General features: G+C 50.0%; 2 protein-coding genes across 2 annotated transcripts in view; one reads left to right on the top strand and one right to left on the bottom strand.

Moving 5' to 3' along the window:
* The window catches only part of LOC116836528 (uncharacterized), a 46,533-nt gene extending 28,166 nt beyond the window's left edge, over positions 1–18,367 (bottom strand). Inside the window, 3 exon segments of the mRNA XM_075071695.1 lie at positions 14,850–16,137; positions 17,125–17,241; positions 18,254–18,367. Coding sequence (XP_074927796.1) covers positions 14,850–16,137; positions 17,125–17,241; positions 18,254–18,287 — 1,439 coding nt within the window. The 5' untranslated portion in view covers positions 18,288–18,367.
* Positions 18,368–21,708: 3,341 nt separating this feature from the next.
* Positions 21,709–24,564, top strand: LOC116836796 (uncharacterized). The gene is made up of 2 exons (XM_075071477.1): positions 21,709–21,736; positions 23,720–24,564. The coding sequence occupies exons 1-2, from the start codon at positions 21,709–21,711 to the stop codon at positions 24,562–24,564; spliced, it is 873 nt and encodes a 290-aa protein (XP_074927578.1).
* Positions 24,565–25,308: the final 744 nt, after the last annotated feature.

The raw sequence follows: 25,308 nt of genomic DNA, 5'->3' as shown, positions 1-25,308 counted from the left end.
TCGTAGTTCTCCTGCATGACATCCCTGTAGAGGGCTCTCTGAGCGGGGTCCAGCAGAGCCCCCTGCCCCTGGGTGAAATACACAGCCACCTCCTCGAAGGTCACCGGCATCTGAAACAACAAGTCCCCTACTCAGAACCTCCTGCCCCAGCCACAATCCTGATAGTCACAGGGGAGGAGGGCCAATAAAATGGAAGCTCAGTGACATACTGTGCCCGTCCTCTCTCGACACATAGTATTTTCTACCCTCCTCCTTTGGGAGCGACCTCTCTTCAAATCCCTTACCCAAGCAGGTTCCACTCCCACCGTTTCCTGTCCCTGTTTCATGGCCCGATGGGACGATCTGGAGCGAGATGTGGTCATTATTCTGCAGTCTGTCGGGGCGAGAGGAGCAACTGGGGAGCTTTCAGAAGAGGCTTTCGTCTATTTCACACACCCCTCCCCCCCCCCAAGGCTCTTTCCCTACATAGTAGACTCTGCCGTGCTGGGAAAACGCTGGGTCACTTTATCCCAGTGCAGACCCAACAAGAGCAGAGTCCCCCCAGCAGCACGGGGACTCGCAAGAAGCAGGAACTGACTTCTCCTCTTTCTGTTCCTCACTGTGGCAATTTGGGGGTTCAGCCCAGACCATTAAGGGGTTTTGTCACCCCTGCTCAGCAACTCTGGGTGCCTTAAATGTTATGTCACTTTGGCTTGCAGCCAGCAAACAAATCTTGCAGTCACATCCCGGCTTTCACAGTTTTGCCAGCTCTCAGGCTTTTGTCATGAGTCTCATGATCATTATTGTTTTCTTTAAAGCCCCAGCTCCTGGAGTCAAGTGAATAGGTGATCATTTCAGCCTTCATTCTTAAGGAAAAAGGCAAGTTTCTAGCTCACGTGGCCGTAGAGAAAGCTTCAGCGTGTGACCCCAGTGCACCCAAAAGGCCCCAAAAGCAGAAGGCAAATAAAAATCTCTTATTTTTACATGATCTCATGATTTTAAAGCCAATCACATGATTCTGGGTGAGCCTGACTTATGTTTTTTGAACATTTGGGGTTGGCCATTCTGCTTTCCTCACCCGATTGAACCCCTGATTATTTCTAAACCTACAGAGGCCAAAGCCCATTCTGTTGGCAGAATGACCCCCCAAAATCCTCACCACTCCCAAATTTCCCTGACACTGTCTCCCCGCAGCGTCCTGCTCTCTCCCGGAACAAAGTTCCTTAACCCCACTTCAAGAGGTGGGAAGGCGCCACCTCTATCTCCTGTTGAGATTAAGGCTACGTCTACACTGCACGATTATTTCGAAGTAGTTTAAACCGATATTACAAAACCGATGTTATAAAATCGGTTTTGCGCGTCCACAGTGCGATCACAAAATCGATTGCTTGTGTCCATGGTCCAAGGCTACCATCGATTTCAGGAGCGGTGCACTGTGGGTAGCTGTTCCTCAGCTATCCCATAGTTCCCACTTCCGTGTTGAGAGCACAGTGCCTGATGGGGCAGAAAACATTGCCCCGGGTGGTGCTGGGTACAGCCTCACCCCTCCCTTTGTGAAGGCAGCAGACAACCCTTTGGCGCCTTTTTCGCGGAGTGCATTGAGCAAACGCCATAGCACAGCAATCTTTCCCTTTTTTTTTTCACGTGGTGGTGGGGGGAAATAAACTGAGGAGCTGTTCCCTGAACCACGCCAGACACTGTGTTTGAACCTACAGACATTGGGAGCTCAGCCAAGAATGCAAATAATTTTCAGAGACTGCTGTGGACTGTGGGATAGCTGGAGTCCTCAGTACCCCCTCCCTCCCTTCATGAGCGTCCATTTGAGTCTCTGGCTTCCCGTTACGCTTGTCACGCAGCGCTGTGTATCCTGGAGTTTTTTATTCAAACGCTTTGGCATTTCGTGTTCTGTAACGGAGCTGGATACAACAGATTTGTCTCCCCATACAGCGATCAGACCTAGTATCTCCCGTACGGTCCATGCTGGAGCTCTTTTTGGATTTGAGACTGCATCGCCAGCCGTGCTGATCAGAGCTCCACGCTGGGCAAGCAGGAAATGTAATTCAAAAGTTCGCGGGGCTTTTCCTGTTTACCTGCCCGCTGCATCCGAGTTCAGATTGCTGTCCAGAGCGGTCAGTGGTGCACTCTGGGATGCCGCCCGGAGGCCAATAACGTCGATTTCCGTCCACACGAACCCTAATCCGAGTTATCACTATCGAATTTAGCGCTACTCCTCTCGTTTGGGAGGAGTTCCGAAATCGATTTAAGGAGGCGGTAAAATCGATATTAATGACGACGTCATGTGAACGGATACAGCGTTAAATCGGTATATCGGCCATTAAACCGATTTAAAGTCGCAGTGTAGACCTGGCCTTAGAGTAGTTCTCAACCAGGCGTGGGGGTATGCCGAGGTCTTCCAGGGGGCACATCAACTCATCTAGATAGATGCCCAGTTTTACAACAGGCTACATAAAAAGCACTAGTGAACTCAGCACAAACTAAAATTTCAGACAGACACTGACTTGTTTACACTGCTTCATAAATTATACACTGAAACGTAAGTACAATATTTATATTCCAGTTGATTTATTTTATAATTACATGGTAAAAATGAGACAGGATGCAATTTTTCAGTACTAGTAGCTGTGACACTTTTGTATTTTTAGGTCTAATTTTGTAAGCAAGTCATTTGTAAATGAGGTGAAGCTTGGGGGGTATGCAAGACAAAGCAGCCTCCTGAAAGAGGGACAGTAACCTGCAAAGGCTGAAAGCCACTGTGTTAAGTGATATCACACACACACACACACACACACTCTCTCTCTCTCTCTCTCTTTTCTCTCCTCATGCCTTTATCAGCCTGGCATGCAAATGTGCTTTTTTTCTTTGTCTCTGGACACACCTTGCTCCATGTATATAGGAGACATTTAAGCAGGCAGATCCGCATTCCTTTGTCTCTGGAAAAAAACAGTTTATCAGCTCCCCCTGGCATGCCTTTTAAACACATTTCCCATCATGATTTCAGTAGATCTATATATAATCTATTATGGGTCGACCAGACACACATCTTGCAAGATGAATGATCAGTGAGTTCCTGGCTTCCCAGCGACATATTACACGGCGTCTTTTAGCTGCGCTGAACTGGTCAGCCAGTTGAAACACACAGCTGCATAGGGTCTCACACACCTTGTTCCCATGAAATTCTGCCCGGGGAGGACAGATGCAGTCAATGGAGCAGGGCAGGTCTGGGAGTTGGGAACCTCTCTCTCTCCACTTATTTGCTCCTGCTGCCCCTTTTAAATCTTTCTCTCCCTTTCTATTTCATGTCGCCTCTCCCTCTGGCTGGGAGACTTGGTTACTGTCCATTCCCAGGGGCACTGGCTTTCCCAGTAGCTAGATCGGCTCCTGCAAGCGCTAATGGGAAGGAGAGCCTCTGAGTATCAGTGGCGCAGCAGCTCTGGTTTAATACAAACAGGGTGAAGTTCTTTTTCACGTTGCGTGCAATTAACCTGTGGAACTCCTCGCTAGGGGATGTTGGGAAAGCCCAAAGTAGAACTGGGTTCAAAAAAAGAACTAGATAAGTTCATGGAGGATAGGTCCACCAGTGACTATTAGCCAAGATGGTCATGGATGCAACCCCGTGCTCTGGGTGACCCTAAATCTCTGACTGCTAGAAGCTGGGAGGAGAAGATAAGAGTGGATCTGTTCTGCCCTCTTCTGTACATTACAGCCCCCAGCCTCAGCTGATGGCCACAGCTTCATTCCCGGGCCAAGGCCAAGGCTGGGGGTGAGGCCGGAAGTGGAACTGCACCTGGCCACGGGCCTGGCTGCTGGCCCCCACTGCAGCCCGGCTGCAGCTCCGCTCCCACCCCCAGCCTCGGCCCATAGTTGCAGACCCGCTCCTGGTCCCAGACCCACCCCAGCTGTGGCTCCAGCCTGGGCTCCTTTACGCCTGACTGTGTCCCCCCCTCCCTGGAGCCACAGCCCCACTCCTGGCCCCAGCTCTGGAGGGAGGTGGGGGGACGGGGCACGGACAGGGGTAAGGGGGCCGTGACACTCAAAAGTTTGGGGTCCGCTGATCTAAACTATAGATGCTGTAAATACACCAGGTCCATGTTTTCTTTTCTTTTTCATGACAACAACGGTAATGAGAGAAATCTCAAGCCGTCTGCACGTCGAGAAATGCTGCCAGATCTCTGAAACTGAACGGTTTTAGTAAAACTACTCTTACAAAAAAAAAACAAAAGAAACAGCGGACAGTAAAATGTGGGGTTCAAACAGGGCCAACACGATTTTGTATCAAACCGAACAAGCTGACAGGAGTCAGGTGGAGTTAAAGATTTACACAGCGCTTGACGTACTAAAAGTGGGCCAAATGGGTGGCCCACCCCGAACTGTGTCCTGGCCCACAGTATTGGACTGGCCGTTCTGCACATACATATGTGAGCATGTAGCAGGGTGCTTACCCTGCTCCTGCCCTGACAGGGTTAAAAACAGCCCTGGGAGGGGGCTGTGGCTGGAGAAAGTAGGTTTTAGGCTAGGCTGACTAGGGGAAGTGGCTGCAGCTGGGGCCACGCCCCAAACAGACTCAGCTGGCTCTATAAAGGCAGAGAAGCCAGGGGCAAAGGAATCTCTCTCTGTTTGTAGAGGGAGAAGGTCCTGGCTGCAGGGAGCTAGACACAAGGTACCTGAGTGGAGCAGGGCTGGGGAAAGGCAGAGGAGCTGGGGAGCTCCAGCCTGGAAAGCCCCAGGCTGTGGCCTTGCATTGGGCTAAGAGGTACTGGGGGTTGCAGGGGGCAGCCCAGGGGTAGGCCAATGCAGCACGTCCAAACCCTCCTTGCCAGAGATGGGTAGGCTGATACTGCAGTCTGCCCCAGGGCGTCGAGCTAGATGATGACTGGCAGTAGCCATATACAGGTCTCTCACAACTTACGTGCATTTAACATGTGCGATTTCAGCATTATGCTGAAATGCCTGGAGTCCGGGAGGGGGCGTGGTCTCAAGTAGAAGAGGTGTGGCCTCAAGATTTAAAGGTCCTAGGGCACCAGCTGTGGCTGAGAGTCCAAGGGCCTTTAAATCGCCCAGGGGCATCCTAGCTGCAGAGGTGGCTGGTAGCCCCTGGAGTGAACTAAAGGGCCCGAGGCTCCAGCCACCGTGGAGCTTCAGGCCCTTTAAATGCCAGCCCGGCTGCCAAAGCTGCGGGTGGGATTTAAAGGGTTTCTCTGGGCTCCCCACCACAGCAGGAAGCCTGGTGGAGCCCTTTAAATCCTGCCTGCAGCTTTGCCAGCTGGGTGGGGTGGGGAGCCCTTTAAATCCAGCCCGCAGCTCTGGCAGCGGGACTGGGGGGAGCATTTAAAGGGCTTCACTGGCCCTTTAAATGCCCTCCCACCGCCAGAGCTGCTGGTGGGATTTAAAGGGCTTGGGGTTTTGACTATATGCGGTTTTCACTTCACGCGATAACTGCAGAACGGAACCCCTGCCTAGATGCGACAGACTTGTACTGAGGCAAGGTGGGGATAGCGGGTGGGGCATTCCCTGGGGAGGGGAGACCCTACGACTGAGGGGTTACTGCCAGGGGGCAGCACCCCAGGTAAAAAGGCACCAGGTCCAGCGAAGGAGAGGGCAGGTGGATCATCGGCCTGCAGAGGGTGCTCCAGAGCTGAATCGAGCTAATTCCCAGAAGTCACCAGCAGGAGGTGCCACAGGGGTGAGTCTGCTCATCTACAGAGCAGAATTAACATGGTCGGGAGTCCTTCCTTGATTCTGGGACTGCCTACCTGTGAGTGCTGGACTTAGCTACCTTGGTAGCATTCTTCTAATGGCGCTCTTACAGGCAATAGCGATATAAGATGTCTGTGTGTGTGTCATTTGCAGACTCCGAAGAAACCCAAAGACAGCACTCAAATAGGCCTGTTAATAATTTTCAAACCAGATCCCCAGCTAGTGTGAAGCCACCCTAGCTCCACTGATTTTGTTTGCACCCGTTGGGGATCTCACCTGCAGGGGTTGTGCAACACGCTCCGGGCTTGCCAACCCCAAATGTTAAAAAATCACAAGTCGGGCTCTAGAAAAATCATGCGCTTGTCTTTAAAATCATGAGATTGTGGCAAAATAAGGGATTTTTATTTGTCTTCTGCTTGTGGAGCTGCTGGGGTGCAGTGGGGTCCCCGGCCACGCGGGCTAGCTACTTACTTTTTCTTCAAGAATGAAGGATGAAATCATCACATCTCCACTCAACTCCAGGGGCAGGGGCTTTCAGGAAAACAATCATGATCGCCCAAGACTCGGGGCACAATCCGGAGAGTTGGCAAGGCTGCCACGCGCACGGATTCCCCGGTTGCGAGCGAGGGTGGGAAAATTCCAGGGTGCCAAAGGACACCCCCCAGCAGCACACTCCAAAGGAGTGGACGATTAATAAAACAGGTGGAGCTGAGCATCCCACTCAACTGACTAAAAACCCCAGCACGCTGCACCCAGCCCAGAGAGCAGCCAGCCAGCAAGAGCCTCCTGACCCTCTCCCCTGCAGATAGGGCTTGAGGGAGGCATTGGTCCCTGTTACGGTGCAATGGGAAGGTCTCTCTTACCTTCCCTCCGAGCGGTGCCCGCCTTGGGAGCTGGGGCCGGGAAAGGGGGCCCTGCCCTGGGAGAGGCTCCTGGGGAGCAGCGGGAAGGGCCCTGCTGGAGATTCCCCTCTCCTGGCTGCAGCCAGGGCTCCGGGCTCCCAGCACCAGCCGCCGGGGATCGGGGATCTTGCAAAGGGACGATGGAACCTGGAATTCACCCAGCTACAAAGCCCTATTGTAGCCAGTGCAGTTCACTTCCTGCTGCTGGGACAGCATGACTCCAGCGATGGCTCCCTCCCCAGCTCCTCCTGGGTCCTAGCGATCATAGGCGCTGGAACTAGGGGGGCCACTTCCCCCACCCCCAGCTTGAAGTGGTTTCCATCATATCCGGGGTTGCAGTTTGGTTCAATGGCTGTCAGCACACACCCACCCACTGTACAAATTGTTCCAGCACCCCTGATAGCCCAGGGTGACCAGACAGCAAATGTGAAAAATCAGGACAGAGGGGTGGGGGGTAATAAGAACCTATATAAGAAAAAGACCCAGAAATCAGGACTGTCCCTATAAAATCGGGACATCTGGTCACCCTATGATAGCCATATACCCATTGGGCCATTGCTTAGGAGGAGCAGCCTCTCCCAGCTTTAAGGAGGATTCACGCACAGAAGCTTCCATGTCCATGGAGCATGGAAAGGAGGTGCAGGGGTAGAGTGGAGATTTCACACACTGACCCACACACCTGTCTCTCATTCTCCTGTAGGGAAGAGGGATAGCTTAGTGGTTTAAGCATTGGCCTACTAAATCCAGGGTTGTGAGTTCAATCCTTCAGGGGGGGCCAGACACTGAGGAAAATGGGACAAAAATCTGTTGGGGGGGGATTGGTCCTGCCCTAAACAGAGGGTTGGACTAGATGATTTCCTGAGGTCCCTTCCAACCCTGATATTCTATGATTCATCCATACCTCCTTTGACTAAATAAAAAGAATTCAATCTAATAACATGTCTGATCACAACATAAACCAGAGTCCAAGCACCAGGTCTTCTGCCCAATATGCCAGCCAAAGCATTCACTGCTAACTCACCAGCAGTCTGGTGTTCTGAAACCACAAGCCCTGTTTCACTGCTCTTTTCTACCCTCTCTCCTTTGCCTTGCATCTGTATTTTTGTTAAAAATAAAATAAATGGCCTTCACCCATCAAAACAAAAAGTAAAATGAACTCTTTCCTTTCCAGCAAAGAAAGGGGATTAGTACAAATTTATTAAAACTCCTAATATTTAACTAAAAAAAAAACTTGAATAAAGTCTGATTGTTTGTTTTGCACGATGGCTCGACCAGAGCTTCGCTATAAATACTTGATTTAATTCCGAGACTCTGTGCTTCAATAAACTTTTAATGTAAATAGTAGATATTATAGGAGGCAAATAATATTCATGCAAATAATTCATACATCGACAGCACTCAATCAAAACCTGATGGGATTTTGTATTTAAATTCAATAAGTGAGAAAAGGAGAAAAAAACATAAGAAGTCCTACAGCAATACTTGACTATTGGAAAGAAAACAGGTGACATCAGAGGCATTTCTATTATATCTGTTTAATTAATTATATTATATATTGGTCTACTAGATAATTACCTAGAAGACAGAAGTGAAGGAAGATGAGAGGGGATTTATATTGATTGCACACACGGAAATACTAAATTTGAAGGTTTCAAAGTAGCAGTCGTGTTAGTCTGTATCCGCAGAAAGAACAGAACTAAATTTGTTAGTCTCTAAGGTGCCACAAGTACTCCTGTTCTTTTTACTAAATTTGGAGACCATTATCAAAGTGACGCGTTTCAACACACCCAGCTAGGCCGTGCCAGAATCAAGGTGCCCAGCTCAGTGGTAAGTACGTTAAGATCACTGCCCTTCACTGCTGGGGAGATTTCCCCATCTCAGTGGAATTCGGTGGGACCTGCTGGTTTGTCTTTGGGTCAGTAATAGGGTTAGATTTTTTTTAAATGAATTACCACCCCCACCCCACTGCTCCCACTTCTCTTCCCATTTCCCTCCATCTCTGATATCGCTTGTTTCCTTTCCAATAGTCAGACATTTCTGTAGGAGCCCCTGGGACTTTTCCCCCGTGATTCACCACTCAGAGGAGCTTCGCTCTGCGGCTGACCGTTCCAGGGACTCCAGATTGAAATGAGGTAAGAAAGGCAATTCCACCACAGTGACTTTGGTAGGATTGCACTGATTTGCTACAGGGTGCGCAAGAGGAGATTGTGGCCCAGTGACCCCAGTGGGGTTGCCCTGGTTTAATGAATGAGGGGTGCAAATGGAGAGTCGTTTGGTGAAGGGCAGGGCCGGCTCTAACTTTTTTGCCACCCCAAGCAAAAAAGAAGAGCGCCTCGCCGCCCAAAGCCCCCGCCCCCCACCGAGCGCTGTGCCCCTGCCCCCCTCCGAATGCCATGCTGCCCCAAGCCCCCGTCCCACTTTGAGCGCAGCGCCAAGCCCTGCCCTCCAAGCACCGTGCCGCCCAAAGCCCCTCCCCCAAAACAAAAAAAACCCTCCAGACCTGCCCTGACGAATCAAAACAAACAAACAAACACCTGAGCGCCACCCTGCCCCAAGGTGCCGCTCCAAGCACGTGCTTGGTCGGCTGGTGCCTGGAGTCGGCCCTGGTGAAGGGGTTTCAGAGATACAGTTCTCCCTAGAATAGTGGCTTTGAATTTTCAGGAATGCACTGAAATTGACATGCCTATGTAAACTGCTTCAAAAATTGCAGCTGATACTGGCACAATATGTCCAGGTGATCACAGCATGTGATTCATGCTCCATGGTACAGAGGAAGATGAACCCCTCCCCCTCTTTCCCAGGTCACAGCTAATTTAATCTGGAGAAAAATTCTCTTCCAACGCCAAATATGGCAATCAGCATAATCCTGAGCACCTGAGCAAGAGAATCTAGAAAGGAGGTTTTGTACGACCCGAGAGCACTGATTCACCCTGTCCAGTGTCCCGTCTCCAGCCATGATTGATCTCTGATGCCTCAGAGGAAGGTGGTGGGGAACACAGAAAACATCAAGCCAATTGTGCATCAAGGGGAATAAATTCCCTCCTGACCCCTGCCAGGTGACCCGCTGAAGCCCTGAAGCATGAGAATTGATTATAATCATTATCATCATGTAGAGCTACAGATCTTTGCAAAATAGCAGAAGTCCTGTGATCCCTCAGTCACAGGTCCAAGTCGAGGGCTCCGTCTCTAAAGTGCTGAGAGGGAACCCAGCTAGGTCCTCAGATGTTTTAGGCTTCAGAGGCTTAAACAGAATCCAGCCACTGCCCCACTCCTGGATTCCTGAGGCACACTGTCAGGTCACAGACCCTGTGTCTAGCACCCCCTCCTGAGAACTGGAACTCACTGTCCAGCTGCTAGCCTCTTGGCTCAGTGCTGATCTTTCAGACCACCCCCTGCACCTCTTCAGTTAAACACAATCTGATCCAGAAATCCAACCTAAGGTGTGATACTTCTCAGCTACCTCTTCAAGGGGCCATGTAGTAGTTGTGAGGCATATAACTACTCTAGGCAGAATTTGATTGTTACTTTTTCATAATTTCACCAGTTAATAGCAGTGTTTATTTTGAAGCTTTTTTATTTAAGATTTTTATCTTTTAAAATGTTCACAATAGCAGGAAAATTGCAATTTCACCGTAGCAGGAATAACTGTCACAGTTGACAGGTCCGACAATTATTTAATGACCATATGCGTCAAGAGTCAAAACACTCAAACTTTTATAAACCATTAAACCACAAATTGTCAGCATTCCACATCAGAATATACAGAATACGTATCCTTACATCAACCAATCGTACTTGTTTTTACTATTCGTTCCGCAGTGCTTTTGAAATAAGCCTCATTGAAAAGGTCTAAATACCAGCATTTGGACTCTATATGTTTCTCAAGCAGCGTTTTTCTTACTTTGCCTATTAGTAAATTTCAAGTTGTTTTCAGTGGAAATATTTTACATCTATTTGTGTGTGTCCAGTGAAATCAACATTTATGATAAAAATGTAACACACACACACGCTTTGCACGGGGAACACCATTGCTCTTTTACTTAACAGCTAAAGCACACATGATCATACAGAACACAACAAGCATTCTCAGAGCAGTGTCCCTCAGTAGTTCACCCTGTCCTTGGGGGCCTTTGAGGGGGACCACCTGTGTTCAGATATGGAGGCAGATTCCCTGCCTCATCCGGCTCCTACATGCTGGGCTTCCCCCTCCTCTTGAGGTCCTGCTCTGAAGAAGCAGCTCCTGCTCTGTTATAATGTTTACCCCTCCCCAAATCAAATGACATTCTCCCCAGGCCACTGCAGATGCTTGCCAGGTGACTTGGTTGCTAAGTGATCCTCCCTGATCGGCCTATGAAAACAGCTTTGCCTTGCTTAGCTGCTCTCTCTTGACCTGTGCGGATGGCGAGTGGTCAAAGGTTAACGGCCTTCCATTGTTAGCCCCATGCCAGCAACCCTGATGGAATTCTAGTTCAGGATGGAGGTCGGAAGATGGTGGGAAGGTAGAAGTCAGCCTGGCGATTGAAAATGGGGTTTGCAGTTTGACACAGCTGCACATGGAAAGATCAGAACCTCACAGAGCATACATAAATTGTTCACAGATTTCCTGGCTCGTCACCTCTGCTTTCCTCAAGGTTTTGTCTCTGATTCAGGCTAGGGAGAACCCCTCCTGCCTTCTCTCTGAAGCCCATGTAGTGGCAGACCCCTCCCCAAAAGAGGTACCCCCTTTAAATATAGTCTCTGTCCCCTTTTGCCAGATTCCCAGGCTGAGACACTCCAGCCTCTTCCCCGGTCAGGTTTCTGAGTAGAGAGTTCATAGTTGCATGAGGATGGGGCAGTAGCTAGGAACATAAGAACGACCACACTGGCTCGGACCAAAGGTCCATCTAGCCCAGTATCCTGTCTTCTGACAGTGGTCAATGCCAGGTGCCCCAGAGGGAATGAACAGAACAGGGAATCATCAAGTGATCCATCCCCTGTCGCTCATTCCCAGCTTCTGGCAAGTAGAGGCTAGAGACACCATCCCTGCCCTCCGCTAAGAGCCACTGATAGACCTGTCCTTCATGAACTCATCTAGTTCTTTTATTTAACCCTGTTATGGACTTGGTCTTCACAACATCCTCTGGCAAAGATTTCCACAGACTGACTGTGCGTTGCATGAAGAAACACTTCCTTTTGTTTGCTTTAAACCTGCTGCCTATTAATTTCATTTGGTGACCCCTAGTTCTTGTGTTATGCGAAGGAGTAAATAACACGTCCTTATTTACTTTCTCCACACCAGTCATGATTTTATGGACCTCTATCGTATCCTCCCTTAGCTGTCTCTTTTCCAAGCTGAAAAGTCCGTCTTATTAATCTCCCCTCATACAGAAGCCGTTCCATGCCCCTAATAATTTCTGTTGCCCTTTTCTCATCCTTTTCCAATTCCAATATATCTTTTTTGAGATGGGGTGACCACATCTGCACGCAGTATTCAAGATGTGGACATACCATGGATTTATCTGGAGGCAGTATGACATTTTCTGTCTTATCATCTATCCCTTTCCTAATGATTCCCAATATTCTGTTGGCGTTTTTGACTGCCGCTGCACATTGAGTGGGATGTTTTCAGAGAACTATCTATGATGACTCCAACATCTCTTTCTTGAGTGGGAACAGCTCATTTAGACCCCATCATTTTATATGTATAGTTGCAATTACGTTTTCCAATGTGCATGACTTTGCATTTCTCAACATTGAATTTCATCTGCCATTTTGTTGCCCAGTCACCCAGTTTTGTGAGATCCCTTTGTAACTCTTCGCACTCTGCCTGGGACTTCACTATCTTGAGCAGTTCTGTATCACCTGCAAATTTTGCCACTTCCCTGTTTACCCTTTTTTCCAGATCATTTATGAATATGTTGAACAGCACCGGTCCCAGTACAGACCCTTAGGAGATAATCAGTAATTGACTCTAGATCAGTGGTTCTCAACTCGAGGCCCAATCAGGACACAGCTGCAGCCCATGTGACATCCTCAGGGCCAGACCAGGGCTGCCCAGAGGATTCAGGGGGCCTGGGGCAAAACAATTTTGGGGGCCCCTTCCATAAAAAAAAGTTGCAATACTATAGAATACTATATTCTTGTGGGGGCCCCTGTAGGGTCTGGGGCCTGGGGCATATTGCCCCACTTCCCCGCCCCCCACTCCCCCGGCCCTGGGCCAGACAGGTCATATATATACTGTGTAGATGCAGCCCATGAAACACAGAGAGAGCTGCAAATGCAACCCACAACAGTAAACAGGTTGAGAACCACTGCTCTAGGCTGTTCTCCTGATGGCTTCTCGAGAGATCTCTCTTCAACAAGGAAGCACTTTTCCTGCAGGCCCGGCACGCTCTGCAATGCCACTGTGTGATGCCATTGTGAAAAAGACAAATACCATCTGGTTTGTATTAACAGGAGCATCGCTTGCAAGGCTTGGGAGATAACTGCTCCAAAGAACTCGGCACGGATGAGGCCTCAGATGGAGAACTGTGTCCAGTGTCCACATCAGAAACATACAAACAGATTAGATAGAGACCAGAGGACAGCAACAAAAAGAACAGGTTGTGAAACCCTGACTTAGTAGGAAAGGTTGAAAGAATTGGGCATGGTTAGTCGAGAGAAGAAAAGGCTGAGAACATAAGAACATAAGAATGGCCATACTGGGTCAGACCAAAGGTCCATCTAGCCCAGTGTCCTGTCTACTGACAGTGGCCAATGCCAGGTGCCCCAGAGGGAGTGAACGTAACAGGTAATGATCAAGTGATCTCTCTCCTGCCATCCATCTCCACCCTCTGACAAACAGAGGCTAGGGAACCATTCCTTATCCATCCTGGCTAGCAGCCATTAATGGACTTAGCCTCCATGAATTTATCCAGTTCTCTTTTAAACGCTGTTATAGTCCTAGCCTTCACAAACTCCTCAGGCAAGGAGTTCCACAAGTTGACTGTGTGCTGCGTGAAGAAGAATTTCCTTTTATTTGTTTTAAACCTGCTGCCCATTAAGATAACAGTCTTCCAATATGATAAGGGCTGTTTATAAAGAGGAGGATGATCAATTTTTCTCCATGTCCACAGACGGCAGGCCAAGGTGTAATCAACTTAATTTGCAGAAAGGGAGATTTAGGTTAGTTATTAGGAAAAAGTTGCTGACTCTAAGGGCTGTTAAGCACTAGAAAAATTTCCCTAAGAAGGTTATGGAATGCCCATCAATGGAGGTGTTTAAGACCATGGGGGACAAAGACCTTTCAGGAATGGTCTTGGTATATTTAATCCTGCCTCAGCAAGGGGGGAGGGTGTAGATGACCTTTTGAAACTTAGCTGCCCAGAGGACTTTACAGGCAGGAGTTTAGGCCCCTAGGGAATGCAGGCACCTGCAGGGTTAGACAGTAGCCAAGCAGCACTTTTGAGGAGCTCAGTGGTGCCTGGGTGTTGGATTTAGGAACTTAATGTGCCGAAGTCCCTTCGAGGATCTAGCCTTTTACCAACAGCTTGGCATGTGGATGTAAGCTCAGAACAGCCATGCTGGCTTGGGAATTCCTTCAAATTCTCCCTCCAGGTCTCTGACACTTGCCTTTCCAGCCCTCATCGGTCTGATCGTGGCTCAAACAAGTCAAAGTGTGACTCCTGAGCATGGAGAATTGACAGCACTGTGGCACGAGACACTGGGGGAAGTGAAGCGGGAGAACGGGGGAGGATAAACTCTTCATGTCTGCTGTGTCAAGGGGGACTGTGACAATGGAGGGGGGAAGGAGGGAATCCCCACTCCCCCGCTCACCCTGTTCGCTTTAAGTAACACGGAGGCTGTGAGGACACATTTTTCTCTCTCTGCTCCAGCTCTCTACTCACTTACGTTTTATAAAAGGAAAAAGGTACCAAAGAAATGGCAGCTCTTCAGAACAGCATTGGGCATCCTCAGAATGACTGGGAAGAAGCCAATCTGTCTCTGAAGGGGGAACTCAGGGACTCACAATCACTTGGCTAATGGGGGAGGAACCGTACAAATGAGACACTCTGAGTCAGCCGACACTAGGAACAGTGAGGGAGGTTTGGTCGGAGTTGGGGTCATGCTACCCAACGCTAACCCCCTTCCCAAGTCCAGACGAGCCCTTGGAGGCTGATGCTGCTCAGGCTGCAGTGGGATTCTTAGGCTTCTAGGCTTTTTGAGGCTGCCCACGATGGAGCGCCATAGAAATCAGTCCCCTGCAGTGGTGCGTTCTGAATGCAGAGCGGACACGTTCAAGGCTTCTCTCCTGCGTGGAGTCTCTGATGTCGGATGAGGTGCGAGTTCCGAATGAAGCTTTTCCCACACACTGGGCATTTATAGGGTTTCTCTCCCGTGTGAATTCTCCGATGCACAATGAGGTTCGAGCTCCAATCAAAACTTTTCCCACAGTCAAGGCATTTATGGGGTTTCTCCCCTGTGTGGGTTCGGCGATGTCTATTAAGGGCCGACCTGTCACTTAACCTTTCCCCACAGTCGAGGCATTCATAGGATTTCTCACTCATATGGCTTCTCTGATGTGAAATAAGATCTGAGAGCTGACTGAAGCTTTCCCCACAGCTGGGGCATTTGTAAGATTCCTCCCCCGTGTGCAGTCTCTGGTGTCTAAACAGGTGAGCGCTCCGATTAAAACTTTTCCCACAGTCCTGGCATTTGTAGGGTTTTTCTCCAGTGTGGTTTCTCTGGTGGGAAAGAAGATCTGAGCTGTGATTGAAGCTTTTCCCACACTGGGGGCATTTATAGGGTCTGTCTCCTGTGTGGATTCTCTGATGGGAAAGAAGATCTGAGCTGTGAATGAAACATTTCCCACACTCCGGGCACTTATATGGTCTCTCTCCTGTGTGAATTCTCTGATGCGCAATAAGCCGTGAGCGCCAATCGAAACTTCTTCCACACTCCAGGCATTCGAAGGGCGTCTGTCCAGTGTGGATTCTCTGATGTGAGGTAAGACTCGAACTCCGATAGAAGCTTTTCCCACACTCGGGGCATTTATACAATTTCTCTCCCCTGTGCAGCCTCTCGTGCCTAATGAGGTGTGAATTCTGATTGAAACTTTTCCCGCACTGGAGGCATTTATAGGGCTTCTCTCCTGTGTGCACTCTCTGATGCCTGATCAGCTGTGTGCTTTGAATGAAACTTTTCCCACACTCCAAGCACGTATAGGGTCTCTCTCCCATGTGAATTCGCTGATGGGAAATAAAGTTTGAGCGCCGGCTGAAGCTTTTCCCACAGGCCGTGCAACTGTTTTTTCTCTCTCCCAGGCTGATTCTCTGCTGGGATGTGGTTCCCTTAAGATCCTTGAATCCTCCTCCCCCACAAAAAATGGATCTGCCTGCTTTCTCCCCTGGCTGGATTCCCAGCTGCCTTTCTGACATGCATGGACTCTCCCAGGTTTTTTCCTGCTCCCTGTTCTGGGAAATGTTCCCTTTGGATCTCTCTGAGAACATCTCATGCGGTTCCACCTGCTCAGGACCTTCCAGCTGTGGATTCTCCTCATTCTGACTCACTGTCTCATCACCTGCTGAGAGAGAGAGAATCGAGACAGGAGTCATTTCCAAGGGTGGAGTGAAAGGAGAGACAGGGGAACAGCGGAGGAGGAAACATGGCACGATAACTGTTGAAGACATTGAAAAATACACTTCTGCTTTCACTTCCCATCCAAACACACAGGGAGAAATAAAGAACATAAGAACGGCCACACTGGGTCAGACCAAAGGTCCATCTAGCCCAGTGTCCTGTCTTCCGACAGGGGCCAATGCCAGGTGCCCCAGAGGGAATGAACAGAACAAGGGATCATCAAGTGATCCATTCCCAGCTTCTGGCAAACAGAGGCTGGGGACACTATCCCTGCCCATCCTGGCTAACAGTCATTGATGGACCTATCCTCCTTGAATTTATCTAGTTCTTATTTGAACCCTGTTATAGTCTTGGCCTTCACAACATCCTCTGGCAGAGAGTTTTACAGGTCGACTGTGTATTGGGTGAAGAAATACTTCCTTTTGTTTCTTTTCAATCTGCTGCCTATTCATTTCATTGGGTGACCCCTAGTTCTTGGGTTATGAGAAGGAGTAAACAACACTTCTGGATTTACTTTCTCCACGCCCGTCATGATTTTATAGACCTCTATCACATCCCCCCCTTAGTCATCTTGTTTCCAAGCTGAAAAGTCTTAGTCTTATTAATTGCTGCTCATACAGAAGCTGTTCCACACCCCTCATCATTTTTCTTGCCCTTTTCTGATCCTTTTCCAATTCCAATATATCTTTTTTGAGATGGGGCGACCAGTCTGCACGCAGTATGAAAGTCAGGCAGGGACCTCTGCTGGCTGTCAGTCAGGATGGGTGACAAATCTTGAGAATTGCCCAACATGAGACACCTGCTACTCCCACCTTGACCTGGGTGAGATGAGACAGAACTGGGGGAGTCGCTCACAGCACAGTCTTGGGAGCCTTGGCTTTTATCCTTTGCTCACTAGACGGTTCCCGTGTCAGTTTCACTGATAACTCACCTGTACGGGCACCTCTTGGGATCTCCCTTTCTGCAGAGCTGTTGAGATCGGGCACCCACGGCTCTTCCCCTCGTTCCAGCCGGGCGATCAGCTCAGGTTTGGGAAGGGGAAATCCTGCTGGGGCAGGGGGTGAAATCAGACGAGATCAGGCCATGTCAGGCATTGGGAGAGGATTTGTTACAAGAGCGTTCCCTGATCTCAACCTGGCCCCGTGCTGTGCTGTGTGGATGTGGAACATGAAGGGACCGGGACATGGTGACCAAGCCCCCTTGGGACAAGCGAACCGGGATGTGTTGTGCCCTCAGCTGGGAGTTTTCGGAGCTGTGCACTCTGTGGGACCTGCTGACTCAGAGCTAAATCCCCTGCCTGTTTCTAAAGCTTCCCCATGGAGGGAACTAGCCCCAGGACTAGAGTGGAATGGGGACTGCGTGTAAGAGACTTAACACTGACTGGTAAATACAAGACTTTGCCCTTTTGCAAGGGGATGAATTAACATTTCCATTGGGCTACTGAGCTTCTGTTCTATGGAAGATCCGGAGATGAATTTCTACCTAGCGCTGGATCTGGGGAATACAGGATCCAGTCCTCTGAAATCATAGAATCATTGGACTGGAAGGGAACCTTGACAGGTCTTCTAGTCCAGTCCCTGCACTCCTGGCAGGACTAAGTATTATCTAGACCATCCCTGACAAGGGTTTGTCTAACTTGCTCTTAAAAATCCCCAATAATGGAGATTCCACAACTTCCCTAGGCAATTTATTCCAGTGCTTAACCATCCTAACAGTTAGGAAATTTTTCCTAATGTCTATCCTAAACCTCCCTCGCTGCAATTTAAGCCCTTTGCTTCTTGTCCTATCCTCGGACGTTAAGGAGAACAATGTTTCTCCCTCCTCCTTGTAACAATCTTTTATGTACCTGAAAACTGTGATCATGTCCCCTCTCAGTCTTCTCTTCTCCAGACTAAACAAACCCAATTTTTTCAGTCTTCCCTCATAGGTCATGTTTTCTGGACCTTTCACCATTTTTCTTGCTCTAAATCTAGGCAACCAGCGAAGAGCATGAGCAAAAGCCAAAAAAGCATCTCAGAGTCCCTACAGTTTTCATAACCAAGGCGACAGGAACCCCTTACCTAGCGAGGTCACCGTCTCGTAGTTCTCCTGCATGACGTCCCTGTAGAGGGCTCTCTGAGCAGGGTCCAGCAGAGCCCCCTGTCCCTGGGTGAAATACACAGCTACCTCCTCGAAGGTCACCGGCCCCTGGAACAAGAGAGCCCGGTCAGTACCTGCCGCCCCAGCCACAACCCCACTATTCCTGGGAGAAGATGGCCAATAAAATGGAAGCTCCTGGGTGGGGAGAGAGTAGCAGAATCCCACCCGTGCCCTAGTTCCGCCCTTTCCCCCTCCCTCCTGTGTATTTCCTGCCCCTCCCCCTCTAGTACAAACCCACCTGCAGCTCTCTGAAAATCCCCTACCCGAGTTTGCTCTGCCGCAGTCATGGTCCTTTCTTGTCACCTGGGAGGACGGGACAATCGAGACGGCCACGGGGTCGCTATTCCACAACCTGCCTGGGTGAGAAGGGCAATCGGGGATAGTTCAGAAGAGGCTTCTGTGCATTTCACACCCCAGTCCCCTCCTCGGTCTTTACCTGCAAATGGATGTTCTAGGTTCCAGGCAAACGCTGGGTCATTTTATTTCATTGTGGAACCAGCAACGACCACCAGGATGAAACCCACGGAGATAGTTTTAAGCCCTCCCAGTAGCAGAGTCTCCGAACTACACGCTAGGAAGGAACAGAATCAAAGTAGCCCTGATGTCGTCCCCATGGGCAGCGCTTCACCCTAGCACCCGGGGATCCAGCGGGGGCAGGACCTGACTTCTCCTCTCTCAGCTCCTCACCTGGTTCCCAGGGACGTCAGTCTGCCCAGGGACAATGCAGGGGATGGTTCTTGGGTGGTTACAGGAGCTGGGAACATCTCTCGCCTTTATTTCCCCAGCTACAGTATCCTACTGCTCACGTTTTCCCTCTCTGCCAGCCCTTTTCCCCTACACCCCTCAGTCAGCATCCTGTCCCACTTCCCCTGCACCCCCTCCTTCTGCATCCCTGCTTCCCCACCCCCTCACTCCCCTTCTAATGCACCCTGCACATCCCTATCCAGTCCCCTCCATACCGTCTGGCTCCCCCATCCCCCTGCAATTCTCCAGCCTCCTTCTGGTTCCCCACCTCTCCCCCAGATTTCACCATCTCGTGCCAAACACAGAACAGCCTGGCTTTAGCCTCATTGAAAAGAAGGGGATTTGACAGCCATCCGTGCAGAACGTAGGGACTCTCTGACAGTCTTGGCTTGCAGCAGCCTGTTGCTTCAGTCCCATTGGAAGTGCTGGGAAAGACTCACTTATTCCCGCCAACAAAAACAGAAGTTTCAAAGGTGGGGAGTGACTCAAATCTGGGTATTTAGGGAAACAAATACGAATGGCCATAACGGGTCAGACCAAAGGTCCATCTAGCCCAGTAGCCTGTCTTCCGACAGCGGCCAATGCCAGGTGCCCCAGAGGGAATGAACAGAACAGGGGATCACTGCCCCATCTCAAAAAAGATATATTAGAATTGGAAAGGGTTCAGAAAAGGACAACAATCATGATTAGGGGTGTGGAACAGCTTCAGTATGAGGAGAGATTAATAAGACTGAGAATTTTTAAGCTGGAAAGGAGACAACTAAGGGGGGATATGATTGAGGTCTATAAAATCATGACTGGGGTGGAGAAAGTAAATAAGGAAGTGTTATTACTCCTTCTCGTAACACAAGAACTAGGGGTTGCCAAATGAAATTAACAGGCAGCAGGTTTAAAATAAACAAAAGCAGTATTTCTTCATACAACACACAGTCAACCTGTGGAACTCCTTGCCAGAGGATGTTGTGAAGGCCAAGACTATAACAGGGTTCAAAAAATCAGTAGATAAGTTCATGGAGGATAGGTCATCTGTGATGAGTTTATGTTTTCTTCCAGGTCTTTAATAAAAACATTAAATAGTGTGGGCCCATGAACTGATCCCATCCGGACCACATTCTAGACCCAGCTCAATCCTGCTCAGCATCACATACCCTGACTTCTAGGCACCAGGTAAATTCCTGGAACAACTATGGCGTTCGTTCGTAGAACCTGACTTAAGCATGATGAATGGGGAGAGAGAGGTGCCCAAGAATGCGATCCATGTTCCAAGGGGAGCCACCTAAACTAGCCAATGGGAGGTGATGATGAGAGGGGTGTGTCCTCAGTCCCTCCCCCCTGACAGAGACAAGGGCCTATCTCTGCTCACGATCCGCAGTCTGGATTTAACCCCTCTCTTGCAGACATGTGGCTTAGGGATGTGTATGTGGAGGGAAGGGAACGTTGTGGGGAATATGGGATGTGCTAGCTAGGCTGGGCTTTCTGCAGGGAGAGAGACTAGGGTGACCAGATGTCCCGATTTTATAAGGATAGTCCCGTCCCGATTTTGGGGGCTTTTTCTTATATAGGCACCTATTATCCCCCACCCCTTGTCCTGATTTTTCACACTTGCTATCTGGTCACCCTAAGAGAGTCTTATGTGGAGCAGCAGGAATGCAATGCCTTCAATATGCAGTGTAGTCTATATCACACTTAGCCATCCTTATCCTCAAAGGAAACCTGCCCCACGCTTTCAAAAGTGGAGCCGGGATGCTGTCTTTTGCCGGAAGCTGGGAATGAGCGACAGGGGATGGATCACTGGATGATTCCCTGTTCTGTTCATTTCCTCTGGGGCACCTGGCATTGGCCACTGCTGGAAGACAGGACACTGGGCTGGATGGACCTTGGGTCTGACCCAGTATGGCCATTTTTATGTTGCCCGAGAGCTTAAATTCATTACTCTGTTAGACACTAAAAATCATGGATGAAACAGAAACACAGGATTTATGACCTATTCAGACAATCTATAACCCACTAATCCTTTCTGTCCTGTGCCTGCAGAGGAGTTAATGGGCCAGTTACCTTGAATACAATCTGAGCTAACAATTTATGCTACCCAAGCCCTTCCCCCTTTGCAGGGTGATCCTTTCCCAGCCCTGCAGAAGAGCTCTGTGTGGCTGTGGTAGGGTGACCAGATGTCCCGATTTCATAGGGACAGTCCTGATTTCTGGGTCTTTTTCTTACATAGGTGCCTATTACCCCCCCCCCCCCGTACGGATTTATCACATTTGCTGTCTGGGTCTCTCGCCCCAACAGAAGTTGCTCCAATAAAAGCTGCCACCTCCCTCGCAATATAGTCACCTCTGCTGCAGCCAGGAGTCGGGTCGTCGGGTCCCCACCCGCAGCAGCAGGGGGCTTGGCTGGGGTCTCGCAAGGGGCAATGCCGGGCGTTCACACAGCCACAAAGGGTTACCGGAGCGACTGCAATTCACTTCCTGCTGCCAGGATCCAGCGATCGCCCCCGCCCAGCTCCCTTCTGGGTCCTAGCGAGAAGCTCACCGCATCGCAGCCGCCGCCTGGCCCCATGCCCTGCATCTCCGCGTCCCTGAGACAGGGGCAGCCTGTGTCCATGGGGATCCCTTTGAGAAGGGGGATTTCGATGGGGATTTGGGAGGTCCCCAGCACAGGTGCTGAGCTAGGGGTGCTTGGTGGGGGCAGGGCTGCACCCCTTGGTTTGAAGCGGTTTCCCTCATATCCAGAGTTTGCAGTTGGTTCAATGGCTCTCAACGCCCCCCCGTGCACATTGTCCTAGCCCCCCAGATCTGAACAGAACACTGAGGTGAAGGGGTCCTGGCCCCAGGGAGCCTCCCCTGAGCTGCAGGGGAGGGGACATGTTTCTCGGTGACAGTGTGTGGTTTGCTCTGCAGGTTTATGCAGTTCAAGGAGCTTAGAGAAGGAAATTGGCCACATCCCTCCCGGGTCCTGATGGTAGGGAGCAGGGAGGGATGGAGAGGGGACAGGACCACCGTTCATCAGCTGCTGTACCCACAGGCCTCTGGTTCTTGCTAAGAGGTGGCGCTGCACTGGCTTTGTCTCTGTTTATCTTCCTGGGTCAGGAGCCACTGCCTCCTCCATTGCGACCTGGGAGGCCGGACTGAGCAGCTGCAGGGCAAGGGCAGAGCTTCATCCAAGCCCCCTCTGTGCCCAGGCCAGGTGATGGAGAGACAACTCCTGTAAACTCTGGTTAAGTGCCTGTGCACCAATCACCCTAGGAGCCTCAGAGCTCAGCTCTTGGGGTCGGAAAGCAGCACACGAGGGAAAGGGAAACGGAGCAGGATCTCCTGTGTAACAGGCCAGGGTCGCACTGGTGCAGGGGTGATGGGCAGGCGTTCTCCCCGGCCTGTTGTTCTGGATGTCCCAATGATCATAGTTCTAGGGAGACACAGATCTTTCTTGGTCCTGGGACTCTCCCAGGAATCTGGTCCATGCTTTTATTCTTCAAGATCCCTCTCTTTAAGGGCTCCAAGAGTGATCAGCCGGATAGATCCTCCCCTGGTTGTTTTCTTCACTTGTCAATCCTAAATTCCAACATGCCAGTTTTGATCCATTAATTTCCAGTTCCGTTTTCCTCTTGTTTGCCAGTCACAGCTTAACAGAGCTTGAGTGGTGTCCATAGACTTTCTGTTTGGATTAGTCCCGTTTTTTCTGTCTCCCTTTCCAATCTTTGTCTATCAGTAGGGCCTTACCAAATTCACGATCCATTTGGGTCAATTTCACAATCATAGGATTTTTTAAATGGTAAATTTCATGATTTCAGCTATTTAAATCTGAAATTTCACGGTGTTGTAATTGTAGCGGTCCTGACCCAAAAAGGAGTTGTGTGGGGGAGGGAGAGGTGGGAGGCCGCAAAGTTATTGTAGGAGGGGTCGTGTTACTGCTACCCTTACTTCTGTGCTGCTGCTGGCAGCGGCGCTGCCTTCGGAGCCGGGCAGCTGAAGAGTGGTGGTGGCTGGCCAGGAGCCCTTGCTCTGTCTCTTCCTGGCCCTGTTGCGCTCACTCCACTTCTCCACCTCAAGAGCCAGGAAGTCTCCCTTGGGTGCAAATTCAGTCCCCTGGCCTGATCATTAAATGGTCTTCTCCCCCCTTGTTAGCCTGATAGCCATAGACAACTCACACCTCCCCACACGTGTCTCCTTGGCCCAGTGCCCCCACCGCCCTGTGCCTAGCCCAGGGCTGCCGTGTGCTCCCTGCCCCATGTTACCTGTGGGGTGGTGGTGGTGGTGGAGTGGGCTTTGTCCTTCTCCTGCTGTTCCTCTTCCCAGCACAGTCAGCCACTGTCCCTGGTACCCGGATGTGGGTTTGAGCATCACAGTCTTGCTTGCCCATTTTCACACTCTTTTCCCTCTCTTTCCCCTGGCTTTCCCTCCAGGAGTCAGCAGAGCAGCGTGGCCCGCACTGCTAGTCTGCTGGAGCCTGTCCAATGAGGGATCACGGAGCACCATGGACCCACTTCGAAGAAGGAAAAATTAAAGATGGGTCAATAAAATTTTCCCTTTCTCAGTCTCCTTAGCAGTTACTGTGTCGTGTTGCCCCTTTTTGCCATTCCCCGTCTCTGCCTTCTCCCCAGCACAGGGGACGACGCCTGTCTGGATTCTCTCTCTTTATTCCAGCAGCCGATGAGATGATGAGTGAAAACAAGGAGGTGAATTTACTGCTGGAAGGTCCTGAGCCAGGGGAAGTGCATGGGACATTATTGGGAAGAGCCAGAGAGAACTTTAGCCAGAGCTGTGAGCATAAGAAAGCCTGTGGAAATCAGGGCCAGTCAGAGAGACAGCTGGAGAACCAGCCAGAGAAAGAAGTGGGTAGGTTTAATGTGGTGGAGGATGCAAGGAACTCAGCAAAACAACAGCCCAGCAGAGAAGCAACATGGGAAAGAGAAAAAAACACATGTGCCGAGTGTGGGAAAAGCTTCAGTCGGCGCTTTCACCTTATTTCCCATAGAAGAATCCACATGGGTGAGAAACCCTATAAATGCCTGGTCTGTGGGAAAAGCTTCAATCAGAGCTCAAACCTTATTTCACACAGAAGAATCCACACAGGAGAGAAGCCATATAAATGCCTCATCTGTGAGAAAAGCTTCATTCAGAGCTCACAACTGAATAGACATGAGAGAACGCACACGGGAGAGAAACCCTATAAATGCGTTGAGTGCGGGAAAAGCTTCATTCAGAGGTCGGATCTTCTTTCCCATCAGAGAAGCCACACGGGAGACAGACCCTACAAATGCCCTGTCTGTGGGGAAAGTTTTGATCGGAGAACACAGCTTATTATCCATCAGAGAATCCATTCTGGAGAGAAACCTTACAAATGCCTCATCTGTTGGAAAAGCTTCAATCAGAGCTCCAACCTCATTTCACACCAGAGAATCCATACGGGAGAGAGACCGTATAAATGCTCTGACTGTGGGAAAAGATTCAGTTGGAGTTCGCACCTTATGCGACACAAGAGGAGATAAATGTCTGCGGGACAAGCTTCACTCAGAGCTCCACCCATACTCGACATCAGAGACTCCACGGGGGAGAAAAACCTTGAATGTGGGGGAAGGATCTTTCGGGGCACAGGTTGTCGGAGGCATCAGCAAATCCACAAAGGAAAGAGACCTCTTAGATCTTATTAGCATATAAAATACTGCAAGGGAAGTTCACACCATACTGGACATCAGAGACTCCTGCAGGCAGGAGAGAAATTCTCTCAGGGCACAGTAAAGAGACCAGACATTTTCTATTTCCCACACACATCAGGAGCGTTTGGCCCCCAAGTATCCAGCTGCCCATGTCTGGGGTGAGGACCCAGGAGCAGCCAATCATGAGCGTATCACTTACATTGCTCCGTCCATGAGAAAACTGAGTTTTACGCTCATCTACTTCCCCCCTCTGGGAACAGATTGTCTCATCCCCTGTTATTCTCTTGTTGCTGTGGGTTGTGCTGAAGGGGAGAACTCTGTTGTTGTTTTGTTGTGGGGGGGTTAGCACCTTTTCTAAAACATGAATGGATAGAGTGGGAGGGAATGACTCCATAACCTGTTGGTCAGGGCTTAGGCACCGATTTCCTCTCTACCTGGTGGGGGGGTGCTTGACTCCTGCCCAGGCCCCACCCCCACCCCTTCCCCAGGCCCAACCTCCACCCCATCTTTTCCCACCCCTGTCCTGCCCTCTCCCCAAGAGTGCCCTGTCCCTGCTTCCCCCTCTTCCTCCGAGTG

This window comes from Chelonoidis abingdonii, chromosome 12 (assembly GCF_003597395.2).
Source record: "Chelonoidis abingdonii isolate Lonesome George chromosome 12, CheloAbing_2.0, whole genome shotgun sequence".
Lineage (NCBI taxonomy): Eukaryota > Metazoa > Chordata > Testudines > Testudinidae > Chelonoidis > Chelonoidis abingdonii.
Note: the sequence above shows the minus strand (reverse complement) of the source record. Positions and strands in the feature narration are given on the sequence as shown.

Coding starts and splice junctions, on each gene's coding strand:
- LOC116836796 (XM_075071477.1), top strand. CDS start 21,709: ATGGGGATTTGGGAGGTCCCCAGCACAG. Junction 21,737..23,719: donor TTGGGAGGTCCCCAGCACAG/GTGCTGAGCTAG, acceptor TCTTTATTCCAG/CAGCCGATGAGATGATGAGT.